The sequence below is a fragment of the Ursus maritimus genome, unplaced genomic scaffold, assembly GCF_017311325.1.
Source record: "Ursus maritimus isolate PB19 unplaced genomic scaffold, ASM1731132v1 scaffold_14, whole genome shotgun sequence".
Classification (NCBI taxonomy): Eukaryota; Metazoa; Chordata; class Mammalia; order Carnivora; family Ursidae; genus Ursus; species Ursus maritimus.
This window is the reverse complement of record NW_024423786.1, coordinates 67429949-67449985: the sequence shown is the minus strand read 5'-3', so window position 1 is coordinate 67449985 and position 20037 is coordinate 67429949. Positions and strand designations below refer to the sequence as shown.

General features: G+C 39.7%; 1 protein-coding gene across 15 annotated transcripts in view; it reads right to left on the bottom strand.

The window, feature by feature from the left end:
* Nucleotides 1–20037, bottom strand: part of NCOR1 (nuclear receptor corepressor 1) — a 155308-nt gene that overhangs the window by 53393 nt on the left and 81878 nt on the right. For 10 of the 15 annotated variants that reach the window (XM_040630098.1, XM_040630099.1, XM_040630088.1 and 7 more), the window contains 7 exons: nucleotides 17943–18160; nucleotides 13952–14014; nucleotides 12024–12163; nucleotides 7146–7272; nucleotides 5935–5997; nucleotides 4120–4624; nucleotides 1638–1767 (listed from right to left, as the gene is read on the bottom strand). In XM_040630098.1, the coding sequence (XP_040486032.1) occupies nucleotides 1638–1767; nucleotides 4120–4624; nucleotides 5935–5997; nucleotides 7146–7272; nucleotides 12024–12163; nucleotides 13952–14014; nucleotides 17943–18160 (1246 nt within the window). Of the gene's footprint in view, nucleotides 1–1637; nucleotides 1768–4119; nucleotides 4673–5934; nucleotides 5998–7145; nucleotides 7273–12023; nucleotides 12164–13951; nucleotides 14015–17942; nucleotides 18161–20037 lie in introns of all 15 variants that reach the window. The other 5 variants (XM_040630092.1, XM_040630103.1, XM_040630095.1 and 2 more) reach the window with 2 other exon arrangements.

The following is a 20037-nucleotide window of genomic DNA, read 5'->3' as shown; positions in this document are numbered from 1 at the left end:
GTAGAGATCTGAGTTTTGTAGAACCTATTATCTAAATAAAGACTTCCATAGTTTTTTCCACTACTATAAGTAGAAGTTTTCACTGAGCCCAAAACATACACGTCATTTTCTTGCCTTTGTCCTTTGGCTTATATATAAACATGGCGCTTCCTCCTTTTGCTATAAAGCTAAATGAATTGTTTTGGTCCAACCAAAACATTATTTCCTATGTGGAGTCTTTTTCAGTTGTCTCATTAAGAAGGAAGCTCTCCTTTCTCTGAAATGACCATACTGTATTTTTTAACTTAACAGAGCATCACATTTTTATAATTCATTTTAAGTTTATAATATTTTTCTATGTCTTATTATCAAGAGCAATCCCTGTTTTTTGCAGTCAGAGACTATGATTTATCAATATTCTATACAGCATTAACAATGCTGTCTTGAACTGGGCACACACTTAATAAAAGTCCATTTGAGTAAATCAGTGAATGAACAAATGTTTAATGATTTTTTTTATGAGTCTATCATGAGCACACACTTAACTTTTATCAATTATCATGTGAGACAGGACAAATTTTTATCCCCTCAAGTACAGCAAGAGCTAAAATATCACTAAGTAAAGGAGCAATACCCTGGTTTGGAATTCAGTGTCAAAAGAAAATCAAACTTATAGAGATTATTAAAATAAAATGTAAATAAAACTAGATTTGGAGATGTACACTGAAGTTAGCCATAATCTCTAGAATTCATTCTAATTATTCAAAACCTAGTTATATCGTTTTTCTACTACTGTCTCACAGCAAAACCAACAAAAACAAAGCTTACAAATATTTATGGCTAGAAGATTACACTTCTTTGGTGTTTTTTTTTTTCCTGAAATGGAATCGCCATTTCAATCAACCATCACAATGAATCCATTTGAAAAAGCAAACAGAGCGACAGACAAATGGCTAAACAGAATGTGGTACATACACACAAAGGGATATTCTCAGTCTTAGAAAGGAAGGAGATTATGACAGGCACTACAGCCTGGATTAACCTTGAGGACTTTATGCTCAGTGAAACACACCAGTCACAAAAAGACAAATAGCGTATGATTCCACTTCTATGAGGTATCTAGCCAAATTCAAAGCGACAGAAAGCAGAACGGTGGTTGTCAGGAGCTGGGGGGAGGGGAAAGAGGGAGTTACGGTTAAATGGGAAGACAGTTTCACTTTTGCAAGATGAAAATGTTCTGGAGATCTATTTCACAACAACGGGAATGTATTTAACACTACTGAACCATACACTTAAAAACAGTTAAGATGATACATTTTACGTTGTGTTTTTTACCACAATTTTTTTAAAAAATCAAGTACTGATTAAAAAAGAGAAGAAATGTCTCTAAAGGTCTTTGTTCCTTGGGGCGTCTGGGTGGCACAGCGGTTAAGCATCTGCCTTCAGCTCAGGGTGTGATCCGGCGTTCTGGCATCGAGCCCCACATCAGGCTCTTCCACTATGAGCCTGCTTCTTCCTCTCCCACTCCCCCTGCTTGTGTTCCCTCTCTCGCTGGCTGTCTCTATCTCTGTCGAATAAATAAATAAAATCTTCAAAAAAAAAAAAAAAAAGGTCTTTGTTCCTCAACTTCACCTCTCTTACTCACATTGAAAACTTACCATTGGTGGAATAACCGCAGCTCTGTGCTGAAGCTGCGGCAGGTCCAGTGGATTTGGTTTTCCTGGGGATGAGACCAGTATCGATCCAGGCGGGTTCAATAATGAAGGCTTTGAGTCCAGAGGAAACATTCTGCAATCGGCAACAAAAAAAAGATAAATCAATATATTAAGACTTTAAATGTACAATCATAATTCCTTTTTTTAAAAATTTATTTATTTATTTTAGAGCGAGAGAGAGTGCGCAAGGAGAGGGGCAGAGGGAGAGGAAGAGAAAATCTCAAGCGGATTCTGTGCTGGGTGCAGAGCCGGACATGGGGCTCGATCACACAACCTGAGATCACATCATGAGCCAAAACCAAGAGTCCGTCGCTTAACCAACTGCTCCACCCAGGCACCCCTAATCATATTCCTTCTAAGTTAATGTGTGTGCACACACGCAACACATCAACCTTAGAAGAGAGTTGAACAGCAAGGAAAGGGAAACTATAATGCTAATTTTCCAAGTAAAGAAACCACATATTGATGTATAGGTTGAAATTTATCTGAATTTAATCATCTGCATCTAACCATCCAGTCTGAATAAATTCCATTATAAAAGATCAGGTCCTAAAATACCACTAATTTACAAACACATAGTTTACAAACTAGTTATCTGTTACGGATATATTGCCAGGATCAGAGAGTATTTTTTCAAACATCTGCCCACTACCATTCCAAAATTGAGAATTACACCCCAAATTTCAGACTCTCAGTTTCTCATCAAGAGTGGGAAGAAAGGGCCACACAGAAGCGGCATGCGCACACGGCAACCACTTGCTGACCTTGAGGCAGCAGGTGCCCTCTCCAACAGCACGTGCTGCTCTGTCCCCCGCAGCCCCCACCATCCTACACTCCTCCAAGCTTCACTCGGTTTCAGTACCTACACTGGCGTTTACGACACCCAGCATATGAACTGGGGAGATCATACACGAGCGTTATACCTTTCAGGCTGGACCAGACCCCTCAGTGTTCCTGGGGGATGATGAACATTTTAAAAAGTACGGATCAATAAGAAAATAAGAATGTATAAAAGAAAACAACATTTGTTTTATTTTTTATTTATTTATTCGACAGAGATAGAGACAGCCAGCAAGAGAGGGAACACAAGCAGGGGGAGTAGGAGAAGAAGAAGCAGGCTCATAGCGGAGGAGCCTGACATGGGGCTCGATCCCATAACGCCGGGATCACGCCCTGAGCCGAAGGCAGACGCTTAACCGCTGTGCCACCCAGGCGCCCCAGAAAACAACATTTAACATGAAAAATAGGGGCTTGTGTTCCCTCCCTGCTTGTGTTCCCTCTCTCGCTGGCTGTCTCTATCTCTGTCAAATAAATAAATAAAATCTTTAAAAAAAAAAAAAAAGTAGGTGGTCGGGGTGGGGGGGGAGAAAAAGAAAAAAGAGTTGAACTGGGTTTCCGATTAAATGATGTTTTAGTCAAATTCCTTTCTAGAATGTGTGCCAATCAAACATTCTACTACGAGTCTAGGTGATTCTATTTCTTTCAAGGAAAAGGAAATCCCAAGGCAAGTAGACGTGTTAAATAAAGAGCTATCTATTCCTGTAATTTTACTGTAATCTTTACTGTAATTTTTTATAAAAACCATAAAGATAGGATATTTTTATGCTATTACTTTAATGACTAAAAGTAGCTCTATATTAATCTGTATTATGTATTTTAAATTATACAAAGTGATCAAGATAATTACCACTATCTTGTATTTAAATTATGCTTTCTAAAATACTTCCAGAACACTTAACATGTTTCTCCTGTCAACATTTTCTATCTAATACACAGGTACAGGGTATAGCAGGCCTTGCTTTGAGGCCGTGTGGTCTTGGAGCAAACAAGCCAATGCCTCTGCTTCACCACCACATCCCACATCCCACCACTTCCAACACCAGGAACGGCAGTCATCCGAGGTTCAGATCACAAGTTTTGTTAGATAAAATCCCCCACGGGGCACCTAGGAGGCTCAGTTGTTAAGCGTCTGCCTTCCGCTCGGGGCGTGATCCCAGGCTCCTGGGATGGAGCCCCACATCAGGCTCCCTGCTCTGCTGGGAGCCTGCTTCTTCCTCTCTCACTCCCCCTGCTTGTGTTCCCTCTCTCGCTGGCTGTCTCTCTCTCTCTCTGTCAAATAAATAAATAAAATCTTTAAAAAAAAAAAAAAAAGAAAAAGAAATCCCCCTCGTTGCTACACATGGAATGCATGTTAACAACTGATGCAGAAAAAATTATTATCCCTTTCATTGGAAAAGAATGATCACACAATCGTTCTTGGTTATCAAACCAGATGAAGAGCATCATACCCCAATATTAAAAGCATGTGGACTACCTCTAAACTGCCGACATTCATACGGGAGTCATCTCTGCAGCCGGCACCATCCTGTGACTCGGTCAGCCTCCAGCAGAGCAAGGAACAGAATATTAGAGCAGCGAGTCTCACCTCTGTCTCTCGGGCTCTCCATCCACATCTTCATCCGCACTGCAGGTGGCGCTAGAGTCATTGTCAGACTGGGGCTCGGGCCTCTGGGCGCAGACCTGCTGGGCCACCACCAAGTCTTCATCTCTAGGCTCTGTCTTCTCGCTGGCTCTCTCCAGGTCTCTCTCTTTGGTATCACCTTCAACTTTAGATGGATTGCTCTCCGGCGCCCTCATCTCAACGTCTACAGAGTCTGATTTGGCAGTCGTGGGGAGATCAAGCACAGAAGTCACTTCGGCGCTGTGCTCCTGACGGTCAACGTCCATTGGCTCTGCCGCCTCGACGGTGATGCTGTCGTTCGCCTGCGGCTCCACACCCTCACTTTCAACTGGTTTTGCACTTTGCACTGCTGAGGAGGGAGACGCGCTGGGCGCAGGTTCCGTGGTGGACTCGAGCTCCGCCCCCGGTTCGGTGTTGCCTCGAGGAGTCGCGTTGTCAGGGCTATCTTCGCTGGGCTTGACAGCTTCAACTGGTGAAGGAGAAGGAGCACTTTCTGTATCAGAACTATTTTCAGCACCTTAAAGATAATGATACAGCATAAAAATCTGATAATGAACATGTTTCAGGTGGTGACAGAAGCCATGCTTGAAAGTAGTTGTTTGGGACGATTGATACTCCTTACATGGCCTCAGTGAAGTCTCATGGCCACTGGGAAGCCAGAGCGAGTGTTCACAGAGCATGAAAGGGAGAGGTCAAATGGTCCTCACCTTCTGAAACTGAAAGCGTAAAAGCTTTTGATATCTAAAAATAATTTACATGAGGGGCGCCTAGCTGACTCAGTCGGTGGTGCATGCGACTCTTCATCTCGGGGTCCTGAGTTCAAGCCCCACACTGGGTGTAGAGATTATGTGAATGAATAAGAACTTTTAAAAATATATTTTAAAATAAGTAAATAAATGAATAAACAAATAAAATTTATATGAATTTTGAAAAATGAAGACAGATGCAAAATCAAAACTGACCAGAAACCATTCCCATAAATGGTATTTGGTTTATTTCTACCAGCCTGTGGCTGTGCTTTTCCTTGACCCACGAGGCCTGACAGCCTAGAACAGCACCATCCAACAGGAACATAATATGAGTTACATCTGCCTAAAATTTTCGTTTTTCCGGGGGCCACATTAAAAAAGTAAGAAGAGATAAATTAACTTTAACAACATATTTTATTTCACCCAATGGGTCTGAAATACTATCTTTTTAATATGTAATCATGTGGAAATATAATAATATAGAAACTAGCAGTAAAATTTTTACCTTTTTGGTTACTAAGTTCATTATATTTTACATTTCAGCCCATCTCAATTTGGACTAGCCACATGTATCTAGTGGGTACCATACTACGTAGCAAAATTCTAGAATAACATTACATAGAATTTCAATGTAACATTGTAACCCTGGTCTTTCCCCACATCGTTGGTTCCACTTTGTAAATACAGTTTTAATCTTTGACATCTTTACCTAGGTATTTCAGAGGAATCACAAATTCAGGATTTCCTACACTAGACTAAGTCTATGGACTCAACACATCCCAATCAGGTTCTTTTCCAGTGTTTACTATCTAATTAAACCAGAGACCCTATCAGGAGTAATCTTTTAATTCTCCTCTCATTTATCCCCATATCCTACGTAGACAAGTGTCACAGAATACCCCTTGAGTCCATCCACTTGTGTTCAACTGCTCGACTGCCCCTGTAGTCCAGAAACAACTCTTCCTATCTTCCCCCTCAGACCAGTGTCCACAACGACGCCAGAGGGAGCTTTTTAAAAGCCAAATCTTACCAAAACTCTGCTGCTCCAGTATTCTCTTCATTCCTGCCACACGGGCCTCATTTTCCACAAAACCTCACAGAAAAAAAGCTACTTAATGTTCAAAGCCAAAACCCATTCAAAACAAAATTTAAGTTTCAAAGCCAACAACAACTTGCAGAAAAAAAATAAAACAAAATCTAATATTTCTGAAACCCCTGGAAGGTACAGAACTTCCTAAGCTTAAAATATGAGCGCCTTCAAAGGAACATATTTAAGTAGCTCTAATTACATACAAAATTTAAACTCTGGTAATTTAAAAATAAAACAAAAAGCAAATGAGATGGAGAAAATATTTGTGTACACAAAGCATGAACATGTGTAAGATATTACATATAAAGAGCTACTAAAATCACTGAAAATTCCCACTTCAGAAGCAGTCAATTCACAAAAGAAATCTACAGAAACTAACAGCAATGCGAACTGAAATAAATTAGAAACTTCAATTAGCAAAAACTCAAGAAGATATTTACTTTTTCGGGAAGTGGTCATTAATTTGTTCAAGTGACAAATAGGATTTTATTTCTGTTCTTAAGTTTCTTGGGTTGAACTTCTTTCCTACTGGGGCTTCTAGCGTCATTAACTCTTTTTACATGAAAACATACATATGACACATGTAAGCCACCATAAAAACAAATAAACCAAACTCACTGCAATAAGGAAGAAACGTAACCGACGCTACTAACTGGACACGTAACTGTGGCAGTGACACTGAAGCGGGCAGCTTACTGACGCCGGCCGGCCATTCTATTCCATTTTATTTGTTAAATGTTATTTATTTATTTTTTGAGAGAGAGTGAGTGTGGGAAGGGAGCAGAGGGAGAGAGAGACTCTTAAGCAGGCTCCATGCTCAGTGCAGAGCTCGATGCAGGGCTCGATCTCACAACCCTGAGACCACGACCTGAGCCGAAATCAAGAGTCAGCCGCTTAACCGACTGAGCCACCCAGGTGCCCCTGAACGGCCATTTTAAAGATCTTCAGGTTGTGGCGACTGGACCATCGCAGGCGCTACATAAATATTTGTTGACTGAGTGAAGAAACACATGGTGCTCAAGTGTAAGGTCTCTATGAAAACACTGCCAGTGCCGTCTGCTTCACGAAGCAGTTCCTAAATAAAATGACTAAGCTAACGTTACGTAGTTGCACTAGTGGAAGTCACAACTGAATTTAAGATGTTAAGTCACCTTCACTGTCTTCTGGATTTTCTTCTTCATTAGAAGCTTCAATATCTTCATCCTCCTGAGCAGAGACAGTGGAAGCTACACTTTCACACTGGGACACGTCTCGCTCTTCACGGGGCTTCCGCGAAGTCTAAAGGAGAAGAGCACTGAATTGAATGATTTATGATTTAAACAGCTAAGAGGAAACAAAGGAACGTTCTCGCCTCTGAGATTACACGGAACGCCGATACACACATACTAAACAAGAAGGCTGCATGTCTGACAACTGTTCTGGTGGGCGTGCGGTCGCCGCTAGGGAACCACTAACTGGCCTCTCGTGTAGACGGACTGCTCTCATCAAACCGATCAAGTTCCGTGTGGACCGTTTTTTGAACTACTCGCCACCACACATGTACAAAGAGCCAAAAACCACAAAACTCCTGCTATTCTCCCCCTCCAAATAATGTATCTTTCTAGTAAAAATAACATATGCATTTATTTTCTATTAAAAATAAGATAGTCGTCGAAATGTGGAGGACACAGAAAGCTGTCAAGAAAAACAAAACAATAATGGCTCATAATCGCACCAGCTAGAGATTCTAACTACACTGATACATTTCCTTTCAGTCTTTTATATGCATGTATGAATACGTTATGTATAGCACATGAAAATAAAACAATTGCCCAATGTAGTTACATATCCTACTTTTTTAACCTTATGTAATCATGAACTGAACATACCTCTACATTATAAATTCTTCAAATTATTAATGATTCCATAAAGACACTCTGTACCAACAGATAGTTAAAATTCTCCTATTTTAAGGTATTTAGGCAATTTTAAAGTTTTGCGCTGTTAATAAAGCTGCAATAACCTCCCTTCCCTAACATTAAGAATTATGTGATTTCATAAGCAACAACTCATCACTGGTGTCACCAATCATCATTGGTGTTACTGAATTTCTTTTACTATTAATGAGGACAAATTCCCTTTTTCTTTAACAGGACTTTTCCTTCCACAAACAACGTGTTTACATAAAACTGCTCATTCTTCTACTGGGATCAGAGATCTGTAAGAGCATGTGTGGATATATTTAAGTGTAAGACATCAGCCATTTATTATATTTATAATCGCATGTTCTAACTATGAAACTGAAGGTCTCCTGTCTCTGTAGACCCAAGGATCCCGGCCCTGGCACTGCTCTGTTCTCCCTTACCGAACCTGAACTCACCAGACTTCAGCTACAGGTCTCTCCCGGGGACACTCCTCAAAGAGGAAAATAAATTATTGCTATCCCAACTGTTAAAAGTATATGTTAGGATCCAATTAAAGCACTAAGTCAAGAGCAAAAAATCATGTCCCAGTGTCCGTTGTAGAACTAGGTGTAATTGTGAGGCTAAAAAAATGCATCACTATGTTCCTAGAGGAATGCAAGGGGAGAATCCTCTGGCCACACTCTTTAGAAAGCTTTAGGAAGACTGCATGAAGGCTGCAATATTTTTAGGCGTTAGATAATAGCTCTTAAAAGGATTTTTCCAATGTCGAGGCTATCTCCCTCCTTTGCCAATATCCACCCATGCTGTTTGGTATTTCCACTGACGAATATAGAAGAGACATGTTTCACCACCACATGACATTCCTCTGTTCACCTGCAATCACCTGCTACTTCTCCAAGCATTTTCTTCACTATATGACAGTACTCACTAATTTTAATGTAATAATTCAAACCTACAGAAATGTAATACCTATATGTCTTGCACCGTGTTTTGATATAAGGTATTTTGTCATGTTTTCTTGTAACCTTTTTGAAAATGATAAAACACTCTTAAAAAACGGAAGCCTGTTGTCCCTGTTACTTCGATTGTAACTAAAATGATTAGAACAAGAAGTTTTAAAGATATTTGTGATGGTTAATTTTATGTGTCAACTTGGCTGGGCCAGAGCACCCAGATATTTGGTCAAATATTATCCTGGATGTTTCTGTGCAGGAGTTTTTTAGATGAGATTAACAATTCAACCAGTGGACTTCTGAGCAAAGCAGATGACCCTCTAGAATGGAGGGGGTGGGGGAGTGCTTCACCCCATCAACTGATGGCCTTAATAGAATTAAGACTGACGGCCCCCTGCTCTCCCCCTCCACCCCCCACGCCCCCCCCCCCAGCAAGAAAAGAATCTGCCAGCAGATCGCCTTTGGACTCCAGCTGCAACTCTTTCCTGAGTCTCCAGTCTGCCAGCCTTCACCATCAGATCCAAGCGTCCACAATCACAGAGCCAATTTCTTAAAATAAATCACTAACTCATATTCTCTCTCTCTCTCCACACACACACACACACACACACACACACACACAGAGCCCGTTGGTTTTGTTTCTCTGGAGAACCCTGACTGATCTTTTGAAAACATGTCTGATTCATTCTCTACTTGATTTTCTCCCCAAACATTTTAAGTGGTATTTGATGAAGTCAAGTCTCTCTTGTCAGCAGACCTTTTGTTATTGCTTTCTTTCCTTAGTTTTAGTTGCTACAACACATTTTTAACCTTTACATTTTCATTTTTAACATTAAAAGGTCTTTTATATAACTTTTTAAATCAGTCAATGTTATACTTCATTTATATTTATTAAAAGTTCAAACCCTAACAAATTTAAATATCTACCTTTTATTACCCACTCTATCATTCTTCAGTTAGTCAAAATTTTTTTATTTTTTTATTTTTTTTATTTTTTTATTTTTATTTTTTTTAAAGATTTTATTTATTTATTTGACAGATATAGAGACAGCCAGTGAGAGAGGGAACACAAGCAGGGGGAGTGGGAGAGGAAGAAGCAGGCTCACAGCTGAAGAGCCCGATGTGGGGCTCGATCCCAGAACGCCAGGATCACGCCCTGAGCCGAAGGCAGGCGCTCAACCTCTGTGCCACCCAGGCGCCCCTAGTCAAAATTTTTTGGTCTAAGGATACAACACTCTTAAAAAGCACTGAAGACCCTAAGGAGGTTCTATTCATGAGATTATACATAATGATATTTACTATATTTGAATTAAAGCAGAAACATGTAAAATATTTATTAATCCATTTAAAAATAACAATAAACCCATTACATGTCAACATAAAAAAGTTTTATAAAAAAAAATAACTATATTCCAAAACAAAAGGATAATTTCATGAAAAAGCTTTTTTTTTATGTTTTTGGAAATTCCTTTTAATGTCTGCCTTCACAGAAGACAGCACAATTTTTAAGTGTGCTTCTACGTATAACCTAATCTGCAGACATAGTACTGTTTTGGCTGAAGTATATATAAAAAAAAAAGTCTGGGGGCCCCTGGCTGGCTCAGTCAGTAGAGCATGGGACTCTTGATCTCAGGGTTGTGAGTTCAAGCCCCACGCTGGGTGTGGAGCCAACCACACACACACACAGTCTGGCCTCACAGAGACATGTAGTTGAAAAGGGAAGCGTATTTTAACAATCTTTTCAAACAACCATGGATATTATTCTTTGATATTGTACCAGAACTCAGCAAGCAGTCATCTCTTAAAGGGTAACCGTGATATGAAATCTGAAACCATATCAATAAATTTTTTGTACTCTATCAAAATCCATTTATCTATCTAGAACTTTGGTGTATTAAAAAATATTTTATACATCTTTTATCCATACATGACATCCATTGTGACATCACAAATGGGTCATGTGGAAATTATGGAGTTACACGGATTTTTCAAATCTGCACGCATGTCACTGTATATCAAAATAACATACTAGTTATTATTACCACTGATCTCATCAGAAAAGCCTTTGAGTATTAGAAAGATATAAGCTTATGGTGAGGGAGACAAATTTTCCAAAATTCTAATTTTTGCTGAAAAGCTTGAAATTTAAAAGCAGCAACAGATACTCCTGCTTGCTTTCTCTGAAAGACAGTCTCACTCATTTTCAAGAAAATGTCTGCCAAGGATCCAAGTCTGAAAAACCATAGTTTTTCTGTCATTTTTCCAATTAAAACTGAAACTCCATAAAAAAAGGAAGGCTAGTTCAGCTTGGAATGCAAACAACTGCAAAAGTACTTTCCCTCGACAGAACCGGCACACTTTGGTATGGAGCAGAAGGACTTTATGCACACTTCTCGTTTCATCACACACGTACTCAAGGGTCAGGACTTAATAAAGCTCATTTTTATTGCTCCGCCAAGGACAAGCGAAATTGGCATATTTGTTGTGAAACAGCAAACATCTGGAGACGAAGAATGCCGAGTATCTAGTACAGGGCTGCCCTGCCATGACCCATGCGAAGGCACCAGCACTTGCCCTCACAACTCCTTTGACACCATCCATCCAAATCTAACACAGTGGGAAAAAGTAAGTCACATCTTCATATTGTTACGAAAACAGTTTTGGCCTCATGGAATCCTCAAAGAACTCTGCGGACATTGAGAACACTGGCAATTCCTCATTAAGGAATTTTCAATAATCAATACTTTCTGGTTTTTAATATTTAATATATTAAATAAAATGTTTAATATTTAATATTAATAATATTAATGGAAATGGTTTTAATATGCCATATCAATTCATTCAACAAGGTCAACAGAACTCCAACTAAACTTTTCAATTCAAACTCCAAAATGTTTCTGTTTTTCAAATCCCATCTAAAAATTACCGAACTGTCGTTACTACTAACGCGAATTTTGTTCCTTGGGCAGTAATCAGAGAAAAAGTCAACTTGTGCGGAGAAACTAGCAGATTCTTCACAGATAAATGCAATAAATAAAAATACGGGATACAAAAAACTTTCTCTCAAAACCAGAATTTGAAGGTCAAAAACAGAACAAAACAAAATAACTGTTGGTTAAAAATGAAATCCGTTAATAAATAAATAAAGACTCGCGACCTGGGACATACTCACTTTCTGTTTATGCTGCTGCAGAAGGTTGTCAAGATTGTGTCGCCTTTTATAATTAAAGTAGAAGTTTTTGCACTGTGCTTCACTTTTAGTTCCCACCATTTTGGCAATTGCTGCCCAGTTACGACCATGCTCTACAAGACCTGGATTTGAAAAACAGACCAAAGATTAATTGAGCAATCACCCGACAGAGCAAACAAGAGAAATAATAAAATCAACTTAATTACAGTATTCAAAATCGTTCACACTACTGATATATTTTAATACTTACTTAAATACGTACTGACACGAAATTCACTGACAGCTCTACTTTGCCACCCAAATTTAAAGCATGCTCATTAATGGAAGGGCTCAATTTTATCTTTGTCATGTGTCTCCCAGAGAGCTAGGACAATGTTGGACACACAGTAATAACTGAAACACTTGTAAACTGAGTCACCAGATACTTCTACATCTTTGGAAACAGTGTATCAATATACAGTTAATAAGGTAACCTTATAAATAGTTAACACAAAGATATATATGACTGTATACAGAATCAGCAGGTCTTCATTCCATTCACAATCAAGAAATGCCCTCAAAAAAATTAACCGGTTTTAAAAAAAAACAACCAACCTGCGGTAATACAACGCGTCACAGAAATCTATGCAATCTGACACTTTTTAACCGAATTATGTATATACATACACGTACCCACATGCAAGGAATACAGGTATATAAATGCACGTACACACAGAGAGCTACACAGACAGGGATATATTTCAGATACAGGTGTATCCAAGCATGAATTTCCAGGACAAATTTAACAATTTATAGGAAAATAGGAGTTTTTCGTGGTTAATGCGAGTCGCTTCCTTAATAATGACAGTTGGCAGATTACTTGCAAATCCTTCTGATACATGAACAGAGCTGAGAAGAGTGGAGACTAAACAGTCCTATGGGGGTGTATCTACCTGAAAAAGATCACTCTATGATACAACTAATATCTACTTATTCCACTGTGACATTCTGAGAATCAGATGAGAATAAATGTGAATCTTTTCTTTTTTAAATGTAGATCTTTTAAAAAGTTATACATGTAATCATGACAAGTTATAAATTTGCTAATCATGGCAAATAAACGTCAAATAAAAATATTTTAAACACAACACATTAAAGTGCCATATTTTTGGTAAAGTTGGTTTGTATGACTTAAATGCATCATTCATTACCTATTAAATAGAAAATAAATCTGAAATGTGTCACTAAAAGGTCAACTTATTTATAAGAATTTTATCTTTAGAACTATACGGTAAATGGCTAATGGTTCTCAAAATTACTTTATTTAAAACTAAAGCTATTTTTTATTTATAAACCAATTATTTATCCTATTAGAAATTTTACTTCAATTTCAAATCATACTATGTTAACAAGCAACAACAGAAAAACACAAGATTCATAATGTTCCAGAGTAAGATCAGGGCCACACAGTGACAAGTGGCAGAGACAAAATTCAAACCTTTGTCTGGCTCCAAAATTCACACCCTCTCCTCTGAATTGCAGTGCAATTTCTTACAAGTTTATAACCAAATGCCTTACAAAATACAAACTGAGGAGATATGTACCACACTATTAAATCCAACTTTTAAATAACAGAAAATATAGACCGTTTATATTAAAATGCCCTCCAGAACACTGAATCACAGCTATTCTGGAAAAGTGAAAATAGTCCACTTGCTCTCTAACAAAATGACATTCAAAATAAAACTGCAGAGGGTATCACCCCATCATAAAGAACTCAAGTCTACCTCTAAATTCTATTTACCACCACAGAACTTTCTTCTTTTCTTCAATTAAAAAAAATTCATTCCATCTGACTTACTACTAATAACCCTGAAAAGCCCAACCCAACCCAACCAAAACCCTGAAGAATCTCAAGAACTATAACTTACCTTTTTTAGCGACTTCCATTTCTTCTTCTGTCCATCGAGAGGTTTCTACAGGCTCTGTGGAAACTGAAATAAAGAGAGAGAATCCAGTAAGGCAAAGAAATATTAAGTTCATTCACAGATTAGATGACACCGACCTGTTTGTCTGACACAAAGCCTGTCTGAAGCATGAGGTGAAGCAAACTATGGACCCAGGATGGTGGCAGGCTCTCCCCCACCAACTAAAGGCACATATTCAAGGCTTCTCAGGATCTTTTTCAATGTTCTTTGAACCCATGTCTACATGTTTGACCATCATTAGTTTATTTTCTATGAAGTCCCACCTCACCCAGTACATCCCCACTATTTGAGCCCCATCCGTCCTCTCTGAAGTGTCAAAGGAAGAAATGACAGTCCCCATTCCTGTCCAGGCACAGTCCTCTCCTGCTCTCTGAATCCCCCATATCTCGAACTCACTCCTGGAGGCCCTGTGACACCTAGTAAACACAGATGGATCACAAACTGCACACTCTCTCTTCTACATTAGAAAGGAAATTCAGACTATCAGGCATGAAATGAGCTCCTGCCATATTCCCCTTCTCAATTAATAGTACCATCATCCGCCCAGTCACTTGAATTATTAACAGCCTCTTCAGACCAATTTTTTAATCCTTCCTCCCATTTACTACTCACATCCAACGATGTGTGTCGGTTCTAATCTCCTGAATCCATCCTCTTCTTGCCTGGGGCACTGCGTGCAAAGTGACACCCTTCTGGCTGGTCCCTCTGCCTCCAGCCCTTACTTTCTCCAACCTGACCTCCATGACTGTCACCAGTTCTCTTTCTAAAACACCAATCTATTACAGCATTCCTCTATTTAAAAACCTCTGTGAGCTCCCACTTTGTAAGCAAAGCAGGAAATAACTCAAGCAAGGTCCATCATGACCCCCATGTGCTTGTCTAGTTATTTTCCTTGCATCCTTCTTGCCATCCCCAGAACCTGGTTTCTTTATGCTTCACGTTATGGTAAAATTGGTACCACTGAAGCAATGATGGTAGGCGTCACTAACATGATCCCCTTATAAACTAATGAGACAATACTTAGTACAAGAGAGAAAAACGCCTCAAGAATTTATTCTTATAGGGGCACCCGGGTGGCACATCGGTTAAAGCGTCTGCCTTCGGCTCAGGGCGTGATCCCGGCGTTACGGGATCGAGCCCCACATCAGGCTCCTCCACTATGAGCCTGTTTCTTCCTCTCCCACTCCCCCTGCTTGTGTTCCCTCTCTCGCTGGCTGTCTCTATCTCTGTCAAATAAATAAATAAAATCTTTAAAAAAAAAAAAAAAAGAATTTATTCTTATAAAAAATAATTTAACAGAAAGAAAATGTTACGTGAGTCAAGATCTGTTTTTCCTTACAGTGTTCTCTATATTAGTTTAAAGATGAGGGGGCAGGGGACAGCCTAATCACTCAGCAACAGGGAATGGTTCAAGAAATCGGGCCTCAGGGAACACGATGCCAACATTTCACGGTCATCATAAAGCAAAACCGAAGATCACATAGAAACTACATAATATTTATAATATATGCCAAATGAAAACATCAGAAAAAGTAGCATGCACACTAAGATTACAACTAAGTAAAAAGAAAAAGTTGTATTAAGACAGCAAGATTGGGGCAGATCTTTCTCAAAAGACATTGATATTAAAGTTTAAAAAATGTAAAGGCCATGAAGAAGTAAAAGTTTCACTACTTGCAGATGACATGATAATACATACAGAAAACCTAAAAGACTGCTAGAACCGATAAACGAATTCAGGAGTCGCAGGATACAAAATCAATATAAGGAGAGCTGTTGCATTTCTATACACCAATAATGAAGCAGCAGAAAGAGAAAATAAGAATACAATCCCATTTATAATTGCATCAAAAATAGTAAGATACCTAGGAATAAACCTACCCAAAGAGGTGAAAGACCAGTACTCTGAAAACCATAAAACACCGATAAAAGAAATTCAAGACAACAAAAAGAAATGGAGAGACATTCCATGCTCATGGACTGGAAGAACAAATATTGTTAAAATGTCTATACTACCCAAAGCAATCCACCCATTCAAGGCAATCCCTATCAAAATGCCAACAGCAGTTTTCATCGAACTAGAACAAATAATCCTAAAATTTGCGTAGAACCACAAAAGGCTCCAAATTGCCAAAGCAATCTTGAAAAAGAAAAGCAAAGCTGGAGGCATCACAATTCTGGACTTCAAGTTATATTACAGAGTTGCAGTCATCAAAACACTATGGTACTGGCACAAATACAGACACACAGATCAATGGAACAGAACAGAAAACCCAGAAATAAACCCACAATTATACGATCAACTAATCTTTCGGCAAAGAAGATTGGGAAGAATACCCAATGGGAGAAAGTCTCTTCAACAAATGGTGTTGGGAAAACCAGACAGCAACATACAAAAGAATGAAACTTGACCACTTTCTTACAACATACACAAAAATAAATTCAAAATGGGTTAAAGACCTAAATGTGAGACCTGAAACCATAAAAGTCCCAGAAAAGAGCACAGGAAGTAATTTCTCTGACACCAGCCGTAACAACGTTTTTCTAGGTAGGTCCCCCGAGGCAAGGGAAACAAAAGCAAAAATAAACTATTGGGACTACATCAAAATAAAAAGCTTCTGGGGCGCCTGTGTGGCTCAGTCAGTTAAGCGTCTGACTCCTGATTTCGGCTCAGTCATGATCTCAGGGTTGTGAGATCGAGCCCCACGTCAGGCTCTGTGCTGAGTGTGGGATTCTCTCTCTTTCCCTCCCCCTCCCTAAAAAAAATTAAATAAAATTTAAAAATAAAAAAATGAAATGAAATAAAAAGCTTCTGCACAGCAAAAGAACAACAAAACTAAAAGGCAAGCTAGGAAATGGGACAAGATATTTCCAAATGACATATCTGATAAAGGGTTAGTATCCAAAATATATAAAGAACTTACAAAATTCAACACCCACAGAATAATCCAATTTAAAAATGGACAGAAGACACGAGCGGACATTTCTCCAAAGCCAGATGGCCAAAAGACCCATGAAAAGATGCTCAGCATCACTGACCAGGAGGGAATGCAGATCCGACCCACAATGAGATATCCCCTCACACCTGCCAGAACGGCTAAAATCAACGGCACGAGAGACAAGAGGTGTTGGCGAGGATGCGGGGAAAAAGGAACCCTCTCGCCCTGTTGGTGGAAACCCTCGTGCACTGTTGGTGGGAATGCAAACTGGTGCAGCCGCTGCGGAAAACAGTGTGGAGGTTCCTCAAAATTAAAAACACTACTGCCACGTGATCCAGCAATCACACTGCTGGGTATTTACCCAAAGAATACAAAAGCACGAATTCAAAGTGATACATACATCCCGATGTTTATTGGCGCATTACTTACAATAGCCAAGATATGGAAGCAGCCCAACTATCTGTCAATTGATGGACGGATAAAGAAGATGTGGTGTGTGTATATACACATACATACATACACTACGGAATATTATTCAGCCATTAAAAAAGAAGGAAATCTTGCCATCTGCAATGACATGGATGGAGCTAGAGAGCATAATACTAAGTGAAATAAGTCAGAGAAAGACAAATACCGTATGATCTCACTTATATGTGGAATTTCAGAAACAAAGCAAATAAGCAAAGGGGGGGAAACAGAGAGAAACAAACCAAGAAACAGACTCTGCACTATAGAGAACAAACCGGCAGTCGCGAGGAGAGAGCTGCTGGGGGGAGGGATGTGAGTGAAATAGGTGATGGGGATTAAGCAGTGTACTTCTTACGATGAGCATCGGGTGATTAAAATAAAACCTTAAAAAAAAAAAAAAAGATTTAAAGGCCAGACTTTAAGATTATTTCTAGGTCGTCAATATCCAAGGACCTCCCACTCTACCCTGGCACTGCAGGAGAATCCCACAAGAAACCGCAGCCTATCCGTTCCCATTGCGCACTCACTGGGTTCTGGTGGCGGTGGCAGAGGCGGTGGGGGCTCCTCGGTGGCCGCCGCGGCTGCAGCGCTGGCCGCTGCTGCTTCATTGGTCATGGACCTGGTGATCCGGCCCTTTCTGCGGCCCTGACTGTTGGCAGTCTTCCGTCCCCGGGGTGTGGCCTGCTCCCTCTCCTCGGTTTCTTCTGCTGTACCTTCCGTCTTGTCCTTTTCCTTGGTATTTTCTCTGGAAAGAGAAGCAGACGAAAAGTTTGTGTGATTTAGAAGTACACGTGCATCTGAGAAGGTTATGGCTTGGAATTTTTTTTAATAGAAATTAAGTAAGACTATCCAGTTTCTCAGTTACTGAAAACAAAATTGATGAAAAATGCTGTCATGCTCCAATTTTGAAGGGTTTTGACTGGCTCAAATTAAGATATTTCACAAAGGTCTGTTTTACTCATTAATGGACGCAAAATTTAGACACATTTCAAGTCACGTTATTACGTATGAGAACACCCTACAAGGAAGTAACGGATGGCAGGAGAAAAGCCCTTAGAGCTGCAATCCAGAGGCAGTGGGGTACACCAAAAGGCGGAAGTCCTGTCTCCAAGGTAAGTTTTCTCCTCTGTGAAATGAAGAGGCTGAAACAGATAGCCTTTCTGTAGTAATAATCTACAATACTGTTTCATTAAACCAGGCTCTGTATTCTCAAGCATCCCCAACACTAATTATGTGCAAACAGGCCAGTATGGCCCAGGCGTTATAACGGAGAACAGTCTGGAGCCAGGCTGCCCAGGGTGGTACCAGGGCTGTGTGATTTACCAGCCATGTGACCTTGAACAAGAGACCTCCCCTCCACAGGCCTCTGGTTTTTCTCATCTATACGTGAGGATAATAACAGTATGTTTCATAGAGCTGTTGCAATGATTAAAGGATTTAATTTATATAAATGCTCAGAACTGCGCCTGGAACACAGAAAGAGCATCTTATGTGTCTGCTGTTATCAGGGCTACACCTCCCTCAGCCACTTCGGAAAAACTCGATCAATAAGTAAAGGGTCATTACTATTAGTAGCAACAGTACTGCATGTAACACTGGAAGACTATTCTCTGTACTACGTATCTCCCGGGGTTGTTAAGATTTAAAAACAAGGTCCTTAATAATGTACATTTCTGCAAATGAATGGACAGGGGGCAATACTCAAAGACTCAACTGCTCTTGCTTAATGGGAGGTGTTGATTTTTTTCAAATTTTATGCACTTCAAGCAAGGAGCTGTTGTAGCTTACCAAGCTTACCCCAATAAAAAAAATTCTTTAAGAATTTTCTCCCTTCGGTCCTGAAGTGCCCTCAAAGTTACCATGCAGCCCTCTTTCTCTACTTCTTTATTCCCTTAGCAATCTGGCTGCTGCTATAACCTCATCTTAAGACGTTTGTCAAAAGTCACCAATGGGGGGAAAAAAGTCACCAATGACTTACAGACTGCAAATTCAGATGACCTTTTCTCAATTACAGTCGCACTGATCTTCCTGCTGCAACGGACCCTAAGGACAATTCTTTTTACCTTCCTCTCAACTTTCAGGACTTCATGCTTTCCCGATATCCCTACTGCTACTCTGTCTCTTCTTCTGGGGACTGCCTTCTTCCTCTCACCTTTTCACATTCGCATTTCCCAAGGCTCACCCTGGCCTTAAAGCTCTGTGAGGTTACCCCATTCGCATCCATTCCACTGGGATGACTGCCAGTCTGTGTCTTTTGACTCACATCTCCCATCTCCTAAATCTCCTAAGATCCAGACTTGTCTTCCCAAATACCTGCTGGAAATCCCCATCAATACACCTGGATTCCCCATCAATACAAACTCAACATGTCCAAAAACATGCTTGTCACCACTCTGCCTCTTGCTCCCCCCATGCTCTAATCATTCACCAGTAACAGTACCACCGTGATCATATCCATTCACGTTTACAGATCTGGCATCATCTTTAGCTTTTCCCCTTTTTCTTTACCTCCTATATGCGATCTCACGCCAAGATTTGGTTATTTCATCTCAGTAACAGTGCTCCCATTAATTCCACCACCTCAATTTCTACTACCATTATCCTTATTAAGTGTCTCGGTAC